Source organism: Pantherophis guttatus, chromosome 10 (genome assembly GCF_059756535.1).
Source record: "Pantherophis guttatus breed Tessera chromosome 10, ASM5975653v1, whole genome shotgun sequence".
In the NCBI taxonomy this organism is placed as follows: Eukaryota; Metazoa; Chordata; class Lepidosauria; order Squamata; family Colubridae; genus Pantherophis; species Pantherophis guttatus.
Window position 1 is genome coordinate 19,457,369 of NC_142072.1, and position 25,190 is coordinate 19,482,558.

The following is a 25,190-nucleotide window of genomic DNA, read 5'->3' on the forward strand; positions in this document are numbered from 1 at the left end:
TCAAAACGTCTTCTGCAGAGGTAGCCCACTGATTTATTGACATTAGACTATCATTGCTTACATCAAGCCCAAACGACCTGTGAAAGGAATAAATGGATGGGTTTACACGTTGGGTGAGGCCTGAAGCAGGTTGGGAATGGAGTCAGACCCATGGAGATTCCTCCTTCTTCCTTATCTTACTCACATCTTCCTTTTTTTACTACTTCACTAAAAAAAAATATATCTCTTCCACAATTTGCAGGGATGAGACTAATAGTTCCTGCTATTTGAATTGATCTTTTGCATAGGTGGATGAATCGGGCTGGGTCCCAAGGCTATAAATTGCTCAACTTGAATTTGCTCTCCATATTTGTGTCAGAGGTCTTCTCTGGCTTTGCTTCCTTATTCTTCAAATAGAAACTGGGACCTACACCCAAAGCTTTACCCACAGAGTTTCGGCTCCTCCCCAAGTGGACGCCCACAGGAGGAGACATATTCAGTCTTCCATACAGGTAGTCCTTGACTTGCGCCCACAACTGGGACCAGAATTTTCCTTGTTAAGCAAGATGGCTAAGTGAGTCGTGCCCAATTTTATGTCCTTTTTTTTTTTGCTAAGTAAATTACTGCAGTTGATAAGTGAATCACGTGGTCATTAAGCAAATCTGCCTTTGCTTGTCAGAAACTGGCTTAGAAAGTTGCAAATGGCAATCGTGTAACCCTGAGACATTCCAATTGACAGAATAGAATAGAATAGAATAGAATAGAATAGAATAGAATAGAATAGAATAGAATAGAATAGAATAGAATAGAATAGAATAGAAATAGAAATAGAAATAGAAATAGAAATACAAATAGAAATAGAAATAGAAATAAATAGAATAGAATTCTTTATTGGCCAAGTGTGATTGGACACACAAGGAATTTGTCTTGGTGCATAAGCTCTCAGTGTACATTAAAAAAAAGATACATTCATCAAGAATCATAAGGTACAACACTTAATGATAGTCATAGGGTAGAAATAAGCAATCAGGAAGCAATATCAATATAAATCGTAAAGATTCAAGCAACAAAATTACAGTCATAAGTGGAAGGAGATGGGTGGTGGGAACGATGAGAAGATTAATAGTAGTGCAGACTTAGTAAATAGTTTGACAGTGTTGGGGGAATTATTTGTTTAGCAATAATTAGGCATTAGGGAAAAAATGTTCTTGTGTCTAGTTGTTCTGGTGTGCAGTGCTCTATAGCAGTGGTCCCCAACCCCCGGTCCGCGGACCGGTGCCGGGCCGTGGAGTACCTGGCACCGGGCCGCGCAGCGGCCGGGGGACATGAACGCTGCAGCGCAAAGGCTCCTGGGCCGTGCGCAAAAGCTCCTGGGCCGTGCGCAATGGGCCGTGCGCAAAAGCTCCTGGGCTGTGCCTCCACCCCTGCGCGCGCTCAGCGGGCCGCAGCGATAAAAAGGTTGGGGACCACTGCTCTATAGTGTCATTTTGAGGGTAGGAGTTGAAACAGTTTATGTCCAGGATGCGAGGGGTCTGTAATTATTTTCACAGCCCTCTTTTTGACTCGTGCAGTATACAGGTCATTGAAGGCCGGTGGGTAGTAATTTTTTTTTTCAGTTCTAATTATCCTCTGCAGTCTGTGTCTGTCTTGTTGGGTTGCAGAGCCCAACCAGACAGTTATAGAGGTGCAGATGACAGACTCAATAATTCCTCTGTAGAATCTGTGGATCCTACCATGACATCTGTGGATCATATCATGACATAAATATATGCCAGTTGCCATGTGTCCAAATTTTGGTCCTATGATTGTGGGAATTCTGCAACAGTTGTAGGTACAAGGTCCGGACTTAAATCACTTTATTCAGTGCCACTCTTACTTTGAGTGGTCACTAAATGAATGGTAGTAAGTCAAGGACTACCTGTTACTCATCAGACGTCATTAGTCCCTGGGAAACACTGGTTGAACTTCACTGCTCAGTTTGGCATTTCCATAATGTCCATTTTCTGTTCTTTTCAGTAATTGAGCTGATATCTGGATGGAACATTGACGTTCTGGAGAAAGGGGAAGTACGGCTTTGGCTAGAAGTTGAGAAACTCTCTCCAGAGGCTGAGCTTCATTTGCTCTTCAATGGGAAAGAGCTCTCAAGCACCCCGGTGAGTTCCCCTCACTTGATTTAATCAGGGGTGAGCTTCAAAATTTTTAGCAAGGGGTTCTCTGCCCGGTTGCTGGGTGGGTGTGGCCATGGTGGGTGTGGCCATGGTGGGTGTGGCTTAGTCAGCCTCCTGCACCACGGCGGGGTGGGTTGCCCTCCCCAAGCTCCGGAGGCTTTCCTCGGGCCTCTGGGAGGGTGAAAACGGCTTCCCCCGGGCTCTGGAGGCCCTTCCTGAACTTCCGGTAGGCATGTTTTTCGCCCTCCCTGAGCCTCTGCATGCGCCCTGCATTTACCTGCATCCAAAACGGACTGCGTGGGGACTCTTGGGAGGGGTGGGAGGAGCCAGCCAGGAGTGGGATTTGGGGGTTCTCTGAACTTCACAGAATCTTAGCTAGAGGTTCTCCTGAACCCCTGCGAACCCCCAGCAGCCCACCAGTGGTGGGTTTCAAGCAATTTTTTCTACCGGTTCTGTGGGTGTGGCTTGGTGACCATGGCATGGCTTTGTGGTCATGGCAGGGGAAGGATACTGTAAAATCTCCATCTCCTCCTGATCAGCCGGGACTCGGGAGGCAGAGAATAGATTGGGGCAAAGCCAGTCAGAGATGGTATCTACCGGTTCTCCGAACTACTCAAAATTTCCACTACCTGTTCTCCAGAACTGGTCAGAACCTGCTGAAACCCACCTCTGCAGCCCACCCCTGGGTTTAATGCAAATGTCAGGACTGTGCAATGAAAACATGGCGGCATCTTCTCTGTAGATTCTCCCCCCTTCTACTCACAAACTGTAATGGAACGTAAGAATGGAGTTGGAAGTTGGAGGGAAGAGACTCTGCTTTGGCTGACATGGTCTTCTTTCTCTTTACTCATGACTATTTTGGCTTTTTACATCAGTCGCATAAGATCAACTTTGACAGAGCTAAAGGCCTTGTGGAACTGATCATCCAGGACTTCTGTGAGGACGACAAGGGCACCTACACCGCCCATGTAAAAGATGGCAAAGCGGAAAATCAATTTACTTTGGCTCTCGTTGGGGACGGTATGTAGAAGGCAAATTCTACATCGTCATCAGTTCCTTGGCAGTGTCACTTTTCATGGTTTATACTTGTCATCTTACCTATCATGTTTTTCCCTTAACAATTATAACTGATTAACTAGATGAGGACGCCATCTTGAAAATGCCCAACGTTCAATACGTGAAGGCTATTCTCAACACCTTGATTATGGAATTTCCTCTGTGTCCAGTTAAGATTATTTTTCAGAATTAACTAAAGATCTAAAGAGCCGTGGTGGCTCAGTGGTTAGAATGCAGTATTGCAGATTAATTCTGCCAACTGCCAGCAGTTCGAGTCCCATTGGCTCAAGGTTGACTCAGCCTTCCATCCTTCCGAGGTTGGTAAAATGAGGACCCGGATTGTTGTGGGCAATATTCTAACTCTGTAAACCGCTTAGAGAGGGCTGTAAAGCACCGTGAAGCAATATAGAAGTCTAAGTACTATTGCTACAGCTATCTTCCTGTTTGCCCTGATTTCTAATCTTGTACTGTGGTAACCCTTCAGTGCATTCCTACGTTGTATTCCTGCATCAATTGTATCATTCTGAGAGGTTTCAAACTTTCATAATCTTGTATTCATTTTACTGATTTTTTATTATAATCTGATTTAGCATCACCCTTCATGCAAAGTAGGGTCATGAAAAAACTTAAAATTTATTATTTATTTATTTATTGGTTCGATTTATATGCCGCCCTTTTCCAGAGACTCAGGGCGGTTTACAATGCGTTAAGCGATAGCCTTCATACTTTTGTATATACCTGCTTAGGAGGGCTTTTGCCCCCCCCAAGCGGTGCTCTTTTTTTATACAAAGTCAGCTTATTGCCCCCACAATCCGGGTCCTCATTTTACCCACCTCGAAAGGATGGAAGGCTGAGTCAACCTTGAGCCTGGTGAGATTTGAACTTGCAGCAACTGCAGGCAGCTGGTGTTACTTAACAGTGCTTTAGTCTGCTGCGCCACCAAAGCTTTTAAAAAATGGTAATGATGATCATCTGGGTGGAGAGGCAGAGAAGAAGGAAAATTGTGTTATGTTTGTTTTGTTTATTTGTTTGTTTGTTTGTTTTGAGATGCAAAAATCTTCTCAAGGCCAGCCCTACCATTTGGCAAAGCTACCACTATTGCAAAAAGATTATTTGGGCCTATCCAGAGGTGGGCTTCATATACTGTAACAACTGGTTCACCCAGCACTGGAAATGTGAGCGCGTACGCCATCCACGTATGCACGCGACATCAAACGACACGGCAATTCGCTCGCACGTGCCATACGCACATGCATGCAGCGTGAAAAACACAGTGATATAGGATGGGATTGTGCCCTGGCAGGTGGGCGGTCACTACTACAGGTTCACCTGAACCGATGCGAGCTGGCTGAATCCCACCACTGGGCCTATCACCAAAAAGAGCAAATAGCTGTTTCTTTTAGTTTCCCGGTATTGTTACTAGGAAAGTCCATAATATGACCTTGCAAGCATTTTCTGCCTCGGTTGACATCATAATTGGGTCTTGTGAATCCTGGCTGACGTGAAAGTATTTTCTGTTCTGCCTTAGGCAATGAAGGATTTGGGGGCGATGCTAGTCTTCAGTTCTGAAACTCTGAAGCAAGCTTTGGGGAAGCATGTTCAGACAGTTCAGATAAAGTCATCTTCTGCTCCCCTGGAGCAACGGACATTCCTGTGGCTCTGTATAATTGCAGACCAGGAAGTGGCCACCTCCTGTGTCTTTCCAGCCCCTTCAAAGGAAGCTAAGAGGCTGTCACTTCCAGGAAATCCATTCCCTCATTTGAATAAGCTGTATCTGTAGCTAGAAGGTAAAATGTTCTTCAATTGTCTACCCACTCAACCATGTACAGTAATGACTGATCCTATATTTGTTTCTTCTCCTTCCCCTTCCATTTCTTCTCCTTCCCTTTCTCCTTCTCCTTCTCCTTCTCCTTCTCCTTCTCCTTCGATTCCTCCTTCTCCTTCTCCTTCTCCTTCTCCTTCCCCTTCCATTTCTTCTACTTCTTCTCCTTCTTCCCCTTCTCCTTCCCCTTCCATTTCTTCTCCTTCTCCTTCTTCTCCTTCCCTTTCTCCTTCTCCTTCTCCTTCCCCTTCCATTCCTCCTTCTCCTTCCCCTTCCATTTCTTCCACATCTTCTCCTTCTTCCCCTTCTCCTTCCCCTTCCATTTCTTCTCCTCCTTCTTATTCTTCTTCTCCTTCCCCTTCCATTTCTTCTCCTTCCCTTTCTCCTTCTCCTTCCATTCCTCCTTCTCCTTCCCCTTCCATTTCTTCTCCTCCTCCTTCTTCTCCTTCTCCTTCCCCTTCCATTTCATCTCCTTCCACTTCTTCTCCTTCCCTTTCTCCTTCTCCTTCTCCTTCCATTCCTCCTTCTAATTCCCCTTCCATTTCTTCTCCTTCCACTTCTTCTCCTTCCCTTTCTCCTTCCCCTTCCCCTTCCCTTTTCCCTACCCTTTCCCCTTCCCCTTCCCTTTTCCCTTCCCTTTCCCCTTCCCCTTCCAGATTTTGATAAACTTAAAGCAGAAGCTGATGCCAAAAAGAAAGACTGGAAAAGAAAACATGGTAAGGAATGCTGTCTGCCTAAAATAAAGCCATACCCTTCCCCAAAGAATATAAAATGGGACAAGTCTTCCCTAGACAGAAAGACGAAAGAACCATTGATTAAAATGAGACCTCCCAAAAAATGAGACAGTGGAAGGGAACTGTAGCTCTTTTAGGAAGTGTGACAAGGGTGTCAAAAATGAAACAAAAAACATTTCAAACAATTTTACATTTGTTGCCCCAGATTGCACATCCTACTCAATCAAGTCACTAATTCAGTCAAATCTCTTTAGCAGTTTTTAGGCAATACTTAAACTGGGTCAAAAGTTACCAAAGAAAAATGCAGCATCCCAGTTTAAATTGGTTCTAAACCAGTTTTTCTAATTTGATCCCAAGAGGTTAACAATGTTAGCTGTTTGCAATAGAAAAAAAAAAAGTTACCTAGACAATTAATTACAGGTCAAGATTAGAGGCTTTTCAAACTCCAAGCCACACGAAATCCCTTTTTAGAATGAGATGGGCAGCATATAAATTTAATAAATAAATAAATCCTTCTTACTTGCCCAGTGCAATCCAATCAAAATACTCAGGATTCGTTTTTTTAAAGGGCATGATATTTAATTATGGGTGTGGAAAGTCCACACGCAGAACCGCAGACATGGCCTAAAAGGGAGGGAGGGAGGGGAGGAGAAACAGGATGGCTTCTTATTTCAAGCAAGATATTTCTAACAATTAGGAAATCATCACATGACACACACCGCGATGTGGGGATTTCCCCTCTTTTGCTTATTACGAAATATGGGAATTTTCCATTCGTTTCTTAGACAAGCCCAATCAGGAAGCAAGGTAGTTTTGCAAGAACAAGGAAGACTGGTTTTTACCTGCTCGGCTGATGAAATGACTAGCAAAACGTCTGTACCTTTACCAGGTAGCAGGCTGATGCACCATATAAACATGGCATTGGGAAAGCTAGTTTCAAAGGGGCAGATAATCCTCTGCTTAAACCATTTGTTTAGTGGCTGTTCAAAGCACTGAAAAAAGTGATATGGTCCTTTTTCACACATACGACCTTTGCGGCATCCCCATAGTCACGTGATCAAAATATGACAACTGACTCATATTTATGACGGTCGCCCTGTCCCAGGGTCATGTGATCCTTTTCTGAGACCTTCTGACAAGCGAAGTCAATGTGGAAGCCAGGTTCATTTAACCACCAGGTTGATAATTTATCATTTGCCATGATTCAATTAACAATGGTGACAAGAAAGGTCGTAAAACGGGACAATATTCATTTAACGATTGTCTTGCTTCGTAATAGAAAATTTGGGGTTCAGTTGGGGTTGCAAGTCAAGGACTACCTGTTCTGCTCCAGATACGGACCCCAAAGAACGCAGCACACACAAAGTCTGTACAAAACTTAAATTTACTAAAACAACTCAGTCTTTTCCAAACAAAGGCTGTTAAGAAACTTCCTTAACAGCCTACAAGAAACCAAAGATAAAGTAATCACAATCTTACTATGGTTGGCAGAAAGCCCAGAAGCAATTTGCAAAGAATCCAGACACGAAGGAGAATGAACTAAAGTTGTTCCCTACAATTTGCTTCAGTCAGCATTCCTCCTTAAATAGGCTAAGGGAGTGGCCAATTAGCCCCAAGCCTTACTCTCAAGGAGACCTCCTCCTGAGGAGCCACTCGTGCCTTTTGGCCGCCCGTGCATTGAGAAGAGGCTCCTCCTCTTTGTCCTCTTCATTTAAGGGAGCTTCTGGAGGTTCTGAAGGCTCTGGCTGAATCCCCGCCACTGGCACCACATCTTCTCCAGCCTCCTCATTGTCTGACTCAAGCGCCAGCTGCACAGGCTGCTGGCGCAGAACCACACCAGCCTCCTCGCTGTCAGAATCAGTTACTAGCTGCACAGGCCGCTGACGGGCCACAACACTACCTGTCATTCAAGAAAATTTAGCCATTTCCACATTGGAATCTTATATATAATATAATCTTATATATAATCCTATATCTTATCACCCAGGCATTGCTGAAGAGATACAAATCCTGTCCACATTATACATTACCACATTTTGGCACAATAATAGTTGGTTGACTGTAGAAGATGCTATAAAGGCTTACTGCAGAAATGGCTTCAATTCAATTTCCACATTGTTTTGATGTGAATGAGACACCTTTTCCCTAAATTAAGAGTTAGAGGATTTACTGGCTAGGAGACTTGAGTGTGGAAATCCACTATAGGTCATCCTCAACTTATGACCACAATTGAGCCCAAAACTTAGGTTGTTAAGTGAGAAATTTGTGAAGTGAATCCGCCCCATTTTACGACTTTTCTCGCCACATTTGTTAAGTGAATCGCTGCAGTTCTTAAATTAGTAATACAGTTGTTAAGTGAATCTGGTTCCCCGTTGGCTTTGTTAGTCAGAAGGTCATAAAACAGGATCACATAATTCCAGGACACTAACCGTCATAAATGTGAGTCAGTTGTCAAGCATCCAAATGTAAATCACCTGTCCATAGGGATGCTGCAATTTCACATAAGTGTGAAAAATGGCCATAAGTCACTTTTTTCAGTGCTGTTGTAACTTTGAACGGTCACTAAATGAACTGACGTAGGTCAAGGACTACTTGTACCGTGTTTCCCCGAAAATAATTCCCTGTCTTATATTTTTTGGAACCCTGAAATAAGCGCTTGGCCTTATTGCCATGCGCTCAAAAGCCCGATTGGGCATATTATCAGGGAATGTCTTATTTTGGGGGAAACAGGGTATCTGTCATCTGTATCATCTATTTATATCTCTCACTATCTTCTATCATTTCTATCTATCTATCTATCTATCTATCTATCTATCTATCTATCTATCATCTATACATACGTACATATATATTATTTATCTTTCTATCTCTCTATATCTATCTATCTACCTACCTACTTATCTATCTACCATGTTTCCCCGAAAATAAGACCCTGTCTTATATTTTTTTGAACCCTGAAATAAACGCTTGGCCTTATTGCCATGCGCTCAAAAGCCCGATTGGGCTTATTATCAGGGAATGTCTTATTTTGGGGGGAAACAGGGTATACGGTAGATGTCAAGTTTGAGAAGTCTGAAGTCTCCTGAGCCACCACAAGTTCATCCCAAAGGTGCTTGGATTAAATTGATCACTAGGTGGCATTCTAAGACACAACCAAAACATCAAAAGACGTTCAACGTTGGTATTTTTTTCTCCTGCTTCCACAGGTCCTCATTTTATTGAACAACTGGCATGGAAGGTCACTGAAGATTGTGAAGTCCTGCTGACCTGCAAGGTAAACATTTCTTTCCCCATAGTTGCACTTCACCAAACGAAACTATGTTTTACAATTTTAGCTGTCTTCCTCATTCCATCAAATTCTGGAAGCCATGATGGATAGGAGTTTAATTACATGACTGATATTACAGTAGTCCTTGAATTAATGACTTTAATAGAGCCTTCCTATCACAGCCATAACCTGTGACAGTCTTAAATTGGGTCACATGTGTACCGAGACGATTTTCAGCAGTCGTTAAGCGAATCCTCAGGGTCATTAAATAAACCAATGGTTTGCTAAGGGTGCAGTTTTGCCAAAAACTGGAAGTAAATTCTGGATTTTGGCAAAACTCTCATCAAATGCAGTTCATGTGAGGCTACCAAGCACCCTAATGAATGGTTGCTAAGTGGTCAGTCGTAAGTCGAGGACTACCTGTAGCAGTTCCTATTTTTACAGTTCCGCCCATGTTGAATTGGAAATGAGGTGGGTTGAGGCAGAGTCAGGAACACGATGTCGACCTTGGCACACAGGGCAAATTTATGTTGTTCTACCCAAGATGTAAAGGGATGCGGTGGCTCAGTGGCTAAGACGCTGAGTTTGTCAATCGAAAAGTTGGCAGTTCAGCAGTTTGAATCCCTAGTGCTGTGTAATGGGCTGAGCTCCTGTTCCTTGTCCTGGCTTCTGCCAACCTAGTAGTTCGAAAGCACGTAAAAAATGCAAGTAGAAAAAATAGGGACCACCTTTGGTGGGAAGGAAACAGCGTTCCGTGCGCCTTTGGTGTTGAATCATGCCGGCCACATGACCACAGAGACGTCTTCGGACAGCGCTGGCTCTTCGGCTTTGAAACGGCGATGAGCACCGCCCCCTAGAGTCAGCATATGTGCGAGGGGAACCTTTACCTTTACCTTACCCAAGATGTAGGTGTTCCTCCAGTGAGTTTCCCATCCCAGGAATTTTTTGGGCCTTAGAGAGCCACTTCCACAATGTCTCAGCCAGGGTAAAATGCAGGGAAAGTCATTGAAAAAAGTGTAAACTTCCTTCTTTGAGGTAGGAATGGTAAATGACTTCATGCAGTGCAACTGAACCTGGTCTCATTTTGCAAATGGTATCTGCTGGATGTCACATGCTTCAAATTTTTGTAACAAGATTTATAACTACTAAAATGCAGCCCCCCAAACTTTAGTGAGCAAGTATATATCAAAATAAAGTATCCTTCCTTCCTTCTTTCCTTCCTTCCTTCCTTCCTTCCTTCTTTCCTTTCTTCCTTCCTTCCTTCCTTCCTTCCTTCCCTCCTTCCTTCCTTCATCATTCATCATTCATTCATTTGTTCATTCCTTTCATTAGGCATCTAACATGAAGAAAGATACTTCTTTTCAATGGTTCTTTGATAACAAAGCCCGCTCAGATGGTCAATATAATCCAAATACAGGAGCTGGAATCCTACGGATTAAAAGGGTAAGTTTATCCTGAGTTAATGATTAAATTAGTAAAATTGCCTGCCAAAATAGGAAAGAAACGGAACGTCATAAATGAAAGAACAGAGTTGGAGTTCTGTTTTTTGTCACTGTAACTTTTTCCAAACTTTGTGCCAGTTTAGAAATTCAAATTCCACAGACAAGGCTATTTCCCCATTACTGTTACCCACAAATAGGAGAAGGTATGGCTTTTCCCCCATCATGGGTCTTTTAAAACATACTGGAGAACCTATCAGGTAAACAGTCCATAACTGGATGATATATTTGTTAGAACCAAACAAAATAGCAGTAAAAAGGGTGCAAACTTTTGATTCTGCAGAATTCTTCACCACGAGAAATGATAGAAAAATATAAAATGAGTAAGAAGCGAGGAACACCCTCAAATTAGGGCTGTTTCTTTCTCTTTTTAGAAGAATCATAAAGTTGGAAGGGACCTTGGAGGTCTTGTAGTCCAACCCCCTGCTCAAGCAGGAGACCCTATACTAGGGGTCAGCAATCTTAAACACTCAAAGAGCCACAAAGATCCTAACGAGAAGCACCCGTTCAATTCTGGAGCCGACAGGAAGTCCAGTTCCTCCATCATAGTCTCCTCCTAGTGTGGTGTCCTTTTTCCTCTATTGACCGGAAGTCCAGTTTCCCCCACCATAGAGTCTCCTCCTAGCACGGCGTACTTTTTCCTCCGCCGACTGGAAGTCAGTTCCCACCACCACCATAGAGTCTCCTCCTAGCGCGGCATCCTTTTTCCTCTACCTGTCCTAACCGAAAGCCCTATCAATTGTGGAGCCGACCAGCAACAGGGAGCCGCAGCACAGGGATGAAAGAGCCACATGCGGCTCCAGAGCCGTAGATTGCTGACCCCTGCCCTATACCATTTCAAACAAATGGCTGTCAAACTGGAGGTCTTTTTAAAAACCTCCAGTGTTGGAGCACCCACAATTTCTGAAGGCAAGCTGTTCCACTGATTCATTGTTCTCATTGTCAGGAAATTCTTCCTTAGTTCTGGTTGGATCTCTCCTTGATACCGTAAGTTTCCAAATGCTACTTCTCGTCTGGCCTTCGGCTGCTTTGGAAAAAAGCCTGACGCAACTTCTCTGGGACAGCTCCTTAAATATTGTCCCTCCTGGTCCTTCTCCTTGTTAGACTAGACATACCTGCAACTGTTCATCATACGGTTACAGGCAGTGGTGAAATCCAAACTTTTTTTACTACCAGTTCTGTGGGCGTGGCTTGGTGGGCATGGTGTGGCTTGGTGGGCATGGCTTGGTGGGTGTGGCAGGGAAGGATACTGTAAAATCTCCATTCCCACCCCACTCCAGAGGAAGGATATTGCAAAATCTCCATTCCCTCCCCACTCCAGGAGAAGGATATTGCAAAATTCCCATTCCCACCCCACTCCAGGGGAAGGATATTGCAAAATCTCCATTCCCACCCCACTCTGGGGCCAGCCAGAGGTGGTATTTGCCAGTTCTCCGAACTACTCAAAATTTCCACTACCAGTTCTCCAGAACCTGTCAGAACCTGCTGGATTTCACCCTGGTTACAGGGAATGGCAATGTGAGACTCTGACACTGGCTCTGACCCATCTGTACCCATAGATATTGAACATTTTTAAATTTTTTAAAATAAATCGATACTGTCATCCATCAGTTGATATTTTCTGGGCAATTTCAAGAGACTTCATTTTCTAACCTGTATCTGCGTTCATACAACATGCTACAGTAACTGAAAAGGGCTTTGTGTGCAATGTTGGAACTCAGCCAGTCTTTTACACGTGGTGTGAGCCAGGCCACCACATTAAACAACCACATAGTTCATTGATTTGGTCATTTTGGAATAAAAGTATAGAGCTGCAACTGAGTTTTTCTAACTTGGATTTAGGGTTCAATGTGTTGTGTGAACCCAGACATCATCTCTATATTTTGCTAGATTACCAAAGCAGACAAAGGAGTCTACAAAGCTGTGGTTTCTGATGACCGCGGACAAGACATAACCCAACTTGATCTTACAAAGGAAGGTACAATCCTTTTTCCCCTCACTGGCCGAAATATTATTTGTTCATTCAGAGCAGACTTCCCAGATCTGGTGCTTTGATGATGTTTTGCGGGATTCTCGCCAAAAGAAAGCAGGAGAGTTTTTTTTTTAATTCAGCATGACAATCAGTAAGGAGAAAGTGAAGATAGAAGAAAGGTTTTCAAATACTCCTTTGCTTTGCACGCTGAGGGCCTCTATCTGTCACAGAGAGCTGGGGAAAATATGTAAGATTTTTCCAGTTCACAACCAGTGATCAGCTGACCAGGACTGAGAACGATACCACATGAATTCAGAGGCATGGCCAAGATTTTACTGATGTAACATTTTCATTAAACCATGCACTGAATAAACACAGGGATGGGCTTCAAAATTTTTAGCAAGGGGTTCTCTGCCTGGTTGCTGGGTAGGCATGGCCATGGTAGGCATGGCCTAGTCGGCCTCCTGCAACACAGCGTCTGGGAGGGTGAAAATGGCCTCCCCAGGCTCCAGGGGCCCTCCGGAGACGAGAAACGGACCTTTTCTGGCCTTCCCAAACTTCCGGTAGGCCCGTTTTTTGCCCTCCCTGAGCCTCCATGCGCGCCCTGCACTTACCTGCATCCAAAACAGGTGGGGACTCCTGGGAGGGGAGGAGTGGGCCAGGCCAGCCAGGAGTGGGATTTGGGGAGTCTCAGAACTACACAGAATCTTAGCTAGAGGTTCTCCCAAATCCCTGCAAACCACTCCTGGATAAGCAATCTTTCAAAGTGTTGGTGAGATCATTTCCGAGAGTCAGTGGAGTTTGTAATTGGGATCTTACATTAGCACCTACACCACCTTTAACCATGAAGGATGATGATCTCTTGGCTTAACCTTCCCTCAAAGATTGTCATTTGATTGTTGTGAATGTCTGAACAACGTGATCCCATCCCGTTCATGTTGGAGGCACCATGTAAGATGCTTCCAGGTTGAAAGGATCAGCTGGTGATATTGCCATTGGCTGGGGGACACCCGCAAGGACTCCTTTCATGTCCCCGTCAAGGAGCTGGAGCGAATGACGGGAGCTCACCCCGCCACACAGCAGCACTCGGGTCTCGAAAGTGGGCTTGCTAACCTCCAACCCAGCATCCTAACCATTAGAGCTTTCACTCTTTAGTTTAGTTTAGTTTAGTTTAGTTTAGTTTAGTTTAGTTTAGTTTAGTTTAGTTTAGTGTCATTGCACATGGTACAACGAAATTAAATGCCGTTAACAATGTGATGATGTAAAATATGGGAGAACTGGCTTTTTTTAACCTGGACTTTTGAAAGTTTGCAATGGTGGAGTAGAAAGAAAATATTATTTTTGGTTCTTTTATTTAGAGATTGGTCTACACTTGTCTGGGTTTCCTGCCTCTAAACAGTAGAAAACCATAATATTGGGGGGGGGGGTTGGAAGTTGTGATTGGAAGGACCTCTGGGGTCAGGAATCACATATATTCCTCAGGCTGAAGGCTACCTGGTCCTGATCTAAACGAAATCTTGTCATTCAATAGTCACTAATAAATGTCTAAGGAAACTCAAGTTTAGCCAGGAGGCATCTAAACATTATCTACAATCGCTTGCTTGATATATGGTGCTATTCTTTACTATTATGTGATGCATTCTGTTTTACAGCATTTGATGACATCCTCAAGGAGCTGGCCAGAATCAGTAGTAAGTTGCTGACCTTCAGTGGCATTTATTGTACCCAAAGCCCAGGAGATAGGATTCCCATTCCATAATGTGGCTTTCTTTGCACTTCAGTTTGGATTTGGATTTCCATTCTCATCAATCTCAGGCAGCTAAGGATTATGGGAGATAGATCCGAAACATTTGGAGGGCCCTTGGGTTCCTGTCCTTACTGTAAAGAACTAGAATTGTTCTTTACAATAAGGCCTAATTCTCTTTCTCTCTCTCTTTCTCTCTCTCTCTCTCCTCCTTTCTCTTTCTCTTTCTCTCTCTCTCTCTCTCTCTTCCTCTCTCTCTCTCCCTTTCTCTCTCTCTCTTTCTCTCTCTTTCTCTCTCTCTCTTTCTCTCTCTCTCTCCCTTTCTCTCTCTCTCTCTCTTTCTCTCTCTCTCTTTCTCTCTCTTTCTCTCTCTGACTTTTTTGATTAGTTCTTTCCGCATCACCTCTGAAAGTCCAGCCAACTGTAGAAGGCATCAAGATCTACAGTGAAGTAAAGTACTACACAGATGCCATGAAGACCACCTGGTACCACAAGTATGTGCTTTTATCCTGTGACTCTTGGTTTGTAGGGTAAAGTGTTGTTCTGGGGCAGACAGAGGAGGGTCTATGACAATTCGCCACAGCCAACTCATCACGGCCAACTTGCTACAGGACAAGAGTTACACTATTACCAAAGAAATGGTGGACTAGAATCATTAAAGAAAGGATGGAAAAGTAGAGACAGAATGAAATGTGAATGGCAAAAATTAATATAATTTCTATTTATTTCAAATAATTAAATAGAATTGTTAAATTGTCCCACCGTGAATTGCCCTGTGGTAAGTTGGCTGTGGCAACTTATCCAGTGATGAGTAGGCTGTGGTGAGTTGGTTGCAGCAAGTTAGCTGTGGCAAGTTGTTCCATTCCTGACAGAGGATGCAAAGGCATAAGCTAAACTTAAGGAGATTGACGCCCACCCAAACTTTACCAGGACCCTCCCTTTTGTGGGGTCCCTTTTCTCCTCTCTGCTCAACATCCAGGAATCCTTCAGTCTTGCAAGGTTATTTGCTTCAACTGATTCAGATTCTTAATCCTACTTTGCCCCAGAGCTAATAGTAACTAAAAATTGTCTGTCCATGGTTTTGTGGTGGAATGTAGTCTGGATTCCCAGGAGGGAAGGGCTGCATTCCAAAGGACCAACAGCGAAGTTTAGATAGTTTGGTTGGGAAGGAAAGGATCAAGATTGCTCCGTCTTAGAAATTCTCAGAGTCTACCTTTAATGACACAAGTAGTTGCTATCAGCACTTCAACCTGCTTTTACTCTAGTGCTGACATAAGAAGGAGAAGAGGGGGGGCAGCTGGCAAGAAGACACTTGACATTTCACCTACTTATTTCCCTTGAAGATAATATCCCTTAGGAGATGAGAGGGAGGGGTGACATTCCTGGGAGCTTAAGTAGTAGATATGGGGAGAGTGGTTTGGAAGAAGGCCAATGAGACGCAGAGATTTGGGGAACGGAAAGGGAGGGTTTGGGGTCAGGAAGTCAGAGTTGGCTACGCCACGATCAGGGCCAGATTGTCGTGCTTAATAAAATGAAAGATTTTTTCAAAGACTATCTGTTTGGAAATGCAATTTATTTTATTTGAGACGATATCGAAACCTGACAGATGCTTTAGTTTGGCATGATTTCTGACTATAGCTGAGGAACAATAAAGTAAATTGTTTAGAAGTTGTTGTTTGCTTTTGGTTTTTGGAGCCTGTCAAGTTTAGAGCACAGGTGAAATATCCACAGTCCATCTGTGGCTCATGGTGGCCGGCCTTGGGACAAGCGATGGCTCGTGTGGTTAGGAAGCTGAGTCAAAAGACCTTTGGAGGTCGACAGCTCAGCAGTTCAAAACCCGAGAGCAAGCCACCTGATGGAATGAGCTCCTGTCAGTTTACTCTAGCTCCTGCCCACCTAGCAGTTTGAAAGCATGCAAATGCAAGTAGGTAAATAGGTACCACTTCGGTGGGAAAATCAGGGACATGAAAGGAACCCCCGTCGAGCATCCCCTGGGCAACAGTGATGTCACCAGCTAACTCTTTCAATCACCTTGGTAGGCAGCTTTATAGAGCTACCATCATTAAGAAGTTTATAGCATAACTATGAACACAAAATGAAAGAGAGATATTGTTTAAGCAGGGATATCCAATCTTGGCAACTTTAAGACTTGTAGACTTCAACCCCCTGGAATTCTGGGAGATAAAGTCCACAGGTCTTAAAGTTGCCATGGTTGGACAATTATAGTTTAGAGCAGGGGTCTCCAACCTTGGCAACTTTAAGACTTGTAGACTTCAACACCCAGAATTGGGAGCAAAGCTGGCTGAGGAATTCTAGGAGTTGAAGTCTACAAGTCTTAAAGTTGCCAAGGTTGGAGACCCCTGGTTTAGAGGCTGTATATTAAGTGACAACTTAATCTCCTGCTGTACCTTCAGTGACAAGCGTCTAGAAGGAGGCGATCATTTGAAAATAGGAACAACCGTGGACCAGGTTTGGTTGCACATCCTTGATCCCAAGGAGTCCGACCGAGGCAAATACACTCTGGACCTCACTGATGGGAAAGAGATGCGCAAATTGACAACTGACCTATCTGGGAAAGGTAAACCTCACTCCCTCCTGATGATGTTATCAGTAGGGTAATGAAACGTCTTCAAGAAAACCACAAAGCTGAGAGAGCACAAGGACCACACATTATAGACTTCTCAAAAGAGCATAACAACATTCAAAATATTTGTGCCTCTTAGGATTGATTTGTTCTAGATTCCATTTCTTCGTTTTCTTGGCTGTCTGTGATCTTCTCAGGAGCCTTTTTCGAACACCGAGGTTCAAAAGCATCAATGCTCTTTCAAAACTTTTCCTTACATAGAATGTCAATTTATTTTTACATATTATTAAAAGATTACCATTTACGTAAGCTATAGCTAAACCCTTCTAAGTTTCCCTTTCATTCTTTTTTTACAGGAAGTCCTCAACTTACCACAGTTCATGTAGTGACCATTTGAAATTACAGCGGCACTGAAAAAAGTGACTTATGACTGTTTTCACACTTATGACCATTGCAGCATCCCCTTAGTCACATGATCAACATTTGGATCCTTGGCAACTGACTCATATTTATGATGGTTGCAGTGTTCCAGTGTCATGTGATCCCCTTTTGCGACCTTTTGACAAGCAAAGTCAATGGGGAAACCAGACTCACTTAATAACCATGTTATTAACTGAACAATGGCAGGGATTCGCTTAACAAGTGTGGCAAGAAAGGTCGTAAAATGGGGCAAAATTCAGTTATCAAATGTCTCACTTAGCAACAGCAATGTGGGGCTCAATGTTGGGCTTGGTCATAAGTCAAGGACTACCTGTATTACTTTTGCTTTTAATTTCTAATGAAACCTTTTCTTTTCAAAACAACCCCCAGTGAATTCCCGTTCTATGCAGTAATAGTTTATGTGAGGACTTGAGTGCTTCCATTTGAGAGTATAACAAAAAAAAAACTGTTATTTTTCTGTTTACTTCAAATATAATGACAAACATTGTTTACTAGCAATGTACATTTTACCTGAGTTACATACAGAGGTGGTATTCAGCCGGTTCGCACCGGTTCAGGCGAACCGGTAGTGAAAATTTTGAGCAGTTCGGAGAACCGGCAAATCCCACCACTGACTAGCCCTTCCCCCACCTGCTCGCCTGCTTGCCCCACCCGGCCACTCACTGCTCGTCCCTCCCACCTGCTCGCCACTCGACCCCACCTGCCCACTCACCCTGCCCACCCACTCACTGATCACCCCACCCACTTGCCCCACCCACCCACTTGCCCCACCCACCCGCTCACTGCTCTACCCACCCACCCAACCCGACCTGCCCAGTCACTTCTCATCTCACCTCCCTGGCATAGCTGTTGCTTCTGTTTGGCTCCTCACGTGCCATTGACCACACGGTCTCTGTGGACCAGCCAGCTTGCCTGCCTTCCAACGTGGTGCCCATGGCCCAACTGAGTGGCCCTGAGCAGCCTGGATAAGCCTGTGAGTCGTGGCCTAGTTAGCTGCCTCCCACCATCCCACATGGCACCACCGGCTTGCCTGCCTTCATTGCGGCCTACCATGCCGGCCATGCGGCCCAGCTGATATCCATGCCTTGACCATTCTGCTCACCACGGCTGCCTGCGAAGGTAAGGCACTTGGCTAAAGGGCTGCACCAGGTTGGACATGGCGAGGCTCAGCCGCCTTTCCGGCCGGGCTATCACCAATCCTTCTGCCCACGTGCCACCTGCTTTCCCTTCACCTTGGGTCAGGGGACGCGCCATTCTCTGGCTCTGGCCTTTCCCCGGAGCCTCCGTCCCTTGCTGTTCACCTCGGCTGGGTCGGGAAATGCGCCATTCCCCCATTCTGGCCTTGCCCCAGGCCTCCGCCCGTATGCCGCCCCCCCCCCAGGGCTCAAATTATGCCCCTCCCCCAGCCAAAGCAATTTATTCAGCCTGCAGCTTACTGTGCTAGGCTTAAGGGCCATGGGGGGCAGCATAGCCACAGGAGGGCCGAAGTGGTTTGGGAATGGACTGGATGGTTCTTACCTGGAAGAAGTCCCATCCGGAAAGTGCTGCAGCGGAGATCTTGCAGCCACTTCTTCTATCCCTTGCCGAGCCTCGGTCTCTCATGGAGAAACTCCATGAGCTCTCCGGGTTGGCAGCTGCTTCTCTCCGCTGCTGCTCTTGCTGGGAGAGCATCTTGTGCAATTTAGCAGCTGTGAGCCGCCGCTTTCCTCTAAGTCCCATCCGGAAAGGGCTGTGGCACAGAGACGCAGCAGCCATGTTGAATGCTGTTTCTCTCAGCTGCAGCGCTTTCCAGATGGGATTTAGAGGAAAGTGGTGGCTCACAGCTGCTAAATTGCACAAGACGCTCTCCCAGCAATGCGGAGAGAAGTAGCCAGTGACTTGGAGAGCAGGGATGGAGGGGAGCAGGCCCCAAAAGGCTGCTTGGTCAAGCCTCACCTCGAGGTGGAAGCCTTGCGCATGCGCGCTCATCTTTTTGGTGAACTGGTAGTGAAATTATTTGAAACCCACCACTGGTTATATATAGTTGTAATTTTGTTTATTGATTAATCCATAAACCATATCAAAATATAGAATTCCAAACACAAATTATTACTAAAATCCTATAAAAACAATTTAAAATGAAATTGGAATGAAATACAATAACTTAATATATAGATAAGTAAAATAAGATAAAATTATATTTCAGTATCACTCCTACAATCTACCCCAATCAGTCCCACGTATGCCGATCTCAACCGACCATTTTACTCAAGTACTATGACGTATTAAATGTTGTTTTCAAATTTCAACATACTGCACAGAAGGTATGTTGTTTTAATATGGTGTTCCAAATAGGTCATTTGTTGAGTATATGAACCAAGGTACCTGTCCTCACCCTCTTATACACTGTTCTGTCCCCGTTCCACTCACGCACCCCCACAGACGGCCCGGAGTTAATAAGCCACACGACAAAATTCTTTGAAAATAAAGCTGGCAGCAACCCAGTGGCTAGCTGCCAATTCAGACTTTACTCACACAAAACAAAGATTAGACTGCCAGCATTCTGATAAAACAGGCAGAGTTTTCAGCAATACAAGGATTAATCCAAATGCAGTCCGATAAAGCAGGCAAAGTCCAGTAACGCAGAGATCATGGATTATTTCTAGTTTTTGCTCGTCACAAACTGAACCGGCCACCACACCCACATTTATACCCTGTGGGGTGTGGTCCAGTGACTCAGCTAATCTCTGGCACGCCTTCCCCTCTGCTGCGCACGCTTCTCCCTGCGCCTCTGGCGAGGGTCCAGCCAGCACTTATCTCCTTCGTCACTGTCCACCTGTGGCTGCGGGGACGTGCTTGGCTCTGAGCCTATCTTTTGGCCTTCGGTGTCCTCCGGAGGCATTGCCAGAGAGGAGGGTCCTGGAGAGGGAGGCCTCCTTTTCCTCACTCTCAGAGTCTGCATCTGTCGATAGCCCAGGCTCAGGCAACGGAGCCACAACATACACATAACAATCAAATAGCATGTGAGCCTAGTCTTCTACCTCTGTTGCTCCGCTAATGTAGATACATCCGTTATATTTTATTTTTCTGGTATAATTCTGCGTTCTAATGGCAATTCCTATAACTGCATTAAATATATATGAATAGATTTTAAAATGGAAGCATCTGGATGAGAGAAGAACCAAATAACTTTTAAAACTCCACTTTTTTATTAGCTCTTCTTCCCCATTGCAGATCATTAACATTTATTCGAGCCAACCCTTCTCTTTCTTTCTTGTTTCCTTTCTGTAGCTTTCGATGATGCACTCGCCGAACATCAAAGGCTGAAGTAAGTAGGATGGGGTTGTAGTTATTGTTTGCTCTGAACAGCTTCCTTTTTAGAAAACATTTGGAGAATCAGTTGTGTAAGACAACCATCTCCAACGTTTCCAGGGCCACGGTCTGGTACTGGGCTGTGGCTTGGGGTTTAGGGACCCCTAATGCAGGGGTGAAATGCTCCCGGTTCGGACCAGATCACCGGATCCGGTAGTGATGGCGGCGGGTGGTTCAGAGAACCGGTAGCAAAAATCCCTGTCCCCACCCCCCATGCCCAGCTGAGCCACGCGATCATCAGGGGCTTTTTTTTTTTTAACTTTTAAAAGCATTTTTTCTACAACCTCTTCAGCGAAAAAAATGCTTTTAAAAGTAAAAAAAAGAAGCCTCTGATGATCGTATGGCTCAGCTGGGATCGTCAGAGGCTTTTAAAAGCATTTTTTCTACAACCTCTTCGGCCAAAGAGGTTGTAGAAAAAAAAAATGCCTTTAAAAGCCTCTGGCGATCAGAACTGAGTTGCCTGATCGTCAGAGGCTTTTAAAATCATTTTTGTCTGCAACCTCTTAAGGTTGTAGAAAAAATGCTTTTAAAAGTAAAAAAAAAAGGTGGCCACACCCACCCAATCACATTAACACCCCCCCCACCAAGCCACACCCACAGAACCAGCAGTAACAAATTTTACATTTCACCACTGCCCTAATGTGAGATCTGGTGGATCGATGCTTTGGCTAAGAAACCTGAAATATGCAGTATTTGGAGTGGTTGTTGTGTAGCCTAAATGTAGTGACTCCTGGGCTGGGAGAAGGGTCTTGCATTTAATCCTATGGTTTTTTCAGTAAAATTTATGTAAACACTGTATGTGACACGAAAACACCTTTTGTTTTGTTTTCATCGTAGGCAAGCGGCTATCGTGGAGGAGCGTGAGTATAAAACGATACACCTTTTGCTGGTTTTTGGTCTGTTGGGTTCTCAGGAGATTTTATTTATTTATTTATTTATTTATTTATTTTTGCACTTGGCCCCAATTTTAATTTGTTACAAATCTAAGTGAAAACTGAGCTTTTATATTTTTTTATAATAATTTTTTTTATTTTTAAACAAAAATAAAACATAAAAACATCATCATTCCATACAGTTACAGATAGTATATCAATCGGTTTGTATCCATTTGTGCTTCCTCCTCTCTTCAAAATATCACTGTACATCCCAAGGTTATTTTCATATATAAAAAAAGGAAAGAAATTCACTTAATTTATCTCAGCATCCACATATTTCATGTTTATCTCCATTTTTTATTGTCCATCCATTGATAAAATAAATCCCATATCAAATAATATTGTTTATCTTCCTGCTCTCTTATTTCAAATGTCAATTTACTCATTTCAGCACAGTCCATCATTTTCTTAATAATTTCTTCATCAGTGGGTGTCCTTTCTCCTTTCCAATTTTTTGCAAATACAATTCTAGCTGCTGTTAAAAGGTTCACAATTAAATATTGCAATTCTTTATTATATGTCTCTGGTAAGGTTTTCGGGAGATTTATTGATTCGTTTGTTTGTTTAGAAAATTTATATAGCCGCCTACTCACTCTCAGTGACTTTAAGCGACTTACAAACAGTAAAAACACAAACTCTTCTTCTTGTGCCATATCCATCATCGGACCTTGGCAATCATGTTGGCAATCTTATTTTTGTCAACAGCCGCACGAAAAAGAGCTGCTGAGTTTTGTCCAAACCAGTCAGATTTGGAAGCCATGATGTTCTTCTTCTGCCTGAACCTCATTTGCCTTCAATCTTTCCCTGTGAAAGTGAAGGATGCAGTCTTTTTCCGGGTGTCGCATCACATGTCCAAAATATTCTAACTTTCGCTTTTTTATGGTTTTGATGATTTCCCTTGATTTTCCCAGGCGGCTTATCACTTCTTCATTTCCGATTTTGTCAACCCAGCTTATATGTAACAGCCGCCTATAAATCCACATTTCAAATGCTTAAAAACACAAAATAGAAAAATAAAAAATAAAAAAATAAAAAACAATTGTCCACCCACTCACCCCGGCAACAGCACATGATTAAAATAGAATAGAATAGAATAGAATAGAATAGAATAGAATAGAATAGAATAGAATAGAATAGAATAGAATAGAATAGAATAGAATTTTTATTGGCAAGTGTGATTGGACACACAAGGAGTTTATCTTGGTGCATATGCTCTCGGTGTACATAAAAGAAAAGATACATTCATCAAGAATCATAAAGTACAACACTTAATGATAGTCATAGGGTAGAAATAAGCAATCAGGAAACAATATCAATATAAATCGTAAGGATACAAGCAAATTTACAGTCATACAGTCATACAGTAAGTGGAAGGAGATGGGTGGTGGGAACGATGAGAAGATTAATTAATTTACTAACTTAGTAAATAGTTTGACAGTGTTGAGGGAATTATTTGTTTAGCAGAGTGATGGAGTTTGGGAAAAAACTGTCCTTGTGTCTTGTGTCTAGTTGTTCTGGTGTGCAGTGCTCTATATCGTCGTTTTGAGGGTAGGAGTTGAAACCGTTTATATCCAGGATGCGAGGGGTCTGTAAATATTTTCACAGCCCTCTTTTTGACACGTGCAGTATACAGGTCCTCCATGGAAGGCAGATCGGTAGCAATTGTTTTGGTCAATCAGTGTACCCTGGTTTACTTTGAATCCAAGGTGTCTTTTCAAATTTGCTGCTTCTACAGAGTTGGAAGCTGCATAAATCGGAAGGAAATAAATGCTCCTCGGGCATTTATTTCATAAGCGTGTCATATCAGGCAAAAATGCACCTCCAAAGATGCTTGAGTTACTTTTGGTGAAAAATACCTGGTGTGAACTTCAGATTTCAAGCCGTTCCTTCCCATCTGTCAGTCCCACTCCCCAATTGAAGAAATGTATTCACTTCACACAACCCGTTTCAACCCAGTTACCGAATTACCCAACATCCTAGGTTCACAGAAAACAGCAAATTGCAAAATAATCTAATGGGTTGGATTAATGCAACATCCCAAATTGCAAAGAAGCAGACTGAGATGAACATCAACCCAGCTTAACATGTTCACATGTTGTGTGAATGCAGTTACTTAGTTTGTAACTAAGTACCTTGTACATAAAAACAAGCAAGAAATTTTCAAGAAAAGATTAGACAACCCTTTGAGTGGGATAGTATAAGGATTTCTGCCAAGGGTAAGGGAGTGGACTAGAAGATCTCTGAAGTCCCTTTCATCCCTATGAGTATTATCAAATTCTTCTTTTGCCATTGCATGAAACAGTCATAGAATTGAATAGATCCAATCTTTGGCCTCTGAAAAAAAAATTCTGCTGTGATTGAATTGTACACTGGTTCTGCTTAAAAGCTTCTAATAACACTCACTTGCTTCCAAGGCAATTAATCTGCTCCACGCCTTGATCTTAGCAATATAAGGCATCCTGCAGCATTCACATGATTAATCTCTAAACTATTTAGGCATCCTTAGTGGTTGGTTCAAGAGCGTCTTTGGTGTCATGGTTGAGAAACTAGGCTAGAAACCAGGGGATCATGAGTTCTAATCCTGCTTTAGGCACAAAGCCAGCTGAGTGACTTTGAGCCAGTCACTGTCTCTCAGCCCTAGGAAGCAGGCAATGGCAAACCACTTCCAAAAACCTTGCCAAGAAAACTGCAGGGGCTTGTCCAGTAGTCAACACTGAGTAGTAAGCAAAGAAATATATATAGCTGGGTCAGGCAACGTCCCCTTAAAAGCTAGTGTCTTCATTCACACAAGGAGGCTAAACTAGGTTAGTCTTAACCTTGTATAGGTTCATTGTGTTGTGTAAAAATAGTTCAGTGCATTGCATAGACCCAGGACACAGACTATTTCAGTAGTAGTAATAATAACAATACAAGTAGTTATTATATCCTTATTACTAAGCAGAGTGCAGACAGGGAATAAAATAACTGATATACTTCAGTTAATTGTAACATCATAATATAAAACAAGGAACCTCTAAACCAGTGTTTCTCAACCTTGGTAGCTTGAAGATGGGTGGACTTCAACTCCCAGAATTCTGGGAGTTGAAGTCCACCCATCTTCAAGCTTCCAAGGTTGAGAAACACTGCTTTAAACTAAAAGGTCCACAAATATAAAAATAACTAACATATATAAGTGACAGGTAAGAGTTTATTTATTTTAAAACAACTTCACAACAATCGGGTAAACTCTGTTGCATGAATCCTGCCTTAGCTATGAAAACTGGCTGGGTGACTTTGGACCAGCCCACCTTGCAGGGCTGTTGTGAGGAAAATAGGAGGAGAAAGGTATGTTGGATATGTTCACTACCCTGAGTTATTTGTGAAAATAATAAAGGTAGGAAAATAAAGAAAGAGAGAGAGAGAAAGAGAGAGAGAGAGAGAGAGAGAGAGAGAGAGAGAGAGAGAGAGAAAGGGAAGGAAGGAAGGAAGAAAGAAAGAGAGAAAGAAAGAAAGAAAGAGAAAGAAAGAAAGAAAGAAGAAAGAAAGAAAGAAAGAAAGAAAGAAAGAAAGAAAGAAAGAAAGAAAGAAAGAAAGAAAGAAAGACTGTTGCCAAAAAGTGGGATTAAAAACTGAATAGCTAATCATGATGTCTACTCTC

At 43.2% G+C, this 25,190-nt stretch overlaps 1 protein-coding gene across 5 annotated transcripts in view; it reads left to right on the top strand.

Moving 5' to 3' along the window:
* MYOM3 (myomesin 3) overlaps nt 1–25,190 on the top strand; it is a 76,666-nt gene that overhangs the window by 47,145 nt on the left and 4,331 nt on the right. For 4 of the 5 annotated variants that reach the window (XM_034413465.3, XM_034413467.3, XM_087876280.1 and 1 more), the window contains exons 25-35: nt 1,996–2,132; nt 3,023–3,167; nt 5,682–5,741; nt 8,966–9,033; nt 10,360–10,470; nt 12,417–12,504; nt 14,151–14,189; nt 14,631–14,736; nt 16,657–16,820; nt 20,538–20,574; nt 21,456–21,478. In XM_034413465.3, coding sequence (XP_034269356.2) covers nt 1,996–2,132; nt 3,023–3,167; nt 5,682–5,741; nt 8,966–9,033; nt 10,360–10,470; nt 12,417–12,504; nt 14,151–14,189; nt 14,631–14,736; nt 16,657–16,820; nt 20,538–20,574; nt 21,456–21,478 — 978 coding nt within the window. Of the gene's footprint in view, nt 1–1,995; nt 2,133–3,022; nt 3,168–5,681; nt 5,742–8,965; nt 9,034–10,359; nt 10,471–12,416; nt 12,505–14,150; nt 14,190–14,630; nt 14,737–16,656; nt 16,821–20,537; nt 20,579–21,455; nt 21,479–25,190 lie in introns of those variants that run through there. The other variant, XM_087876282.1, reaches the window with a different exon arrangement.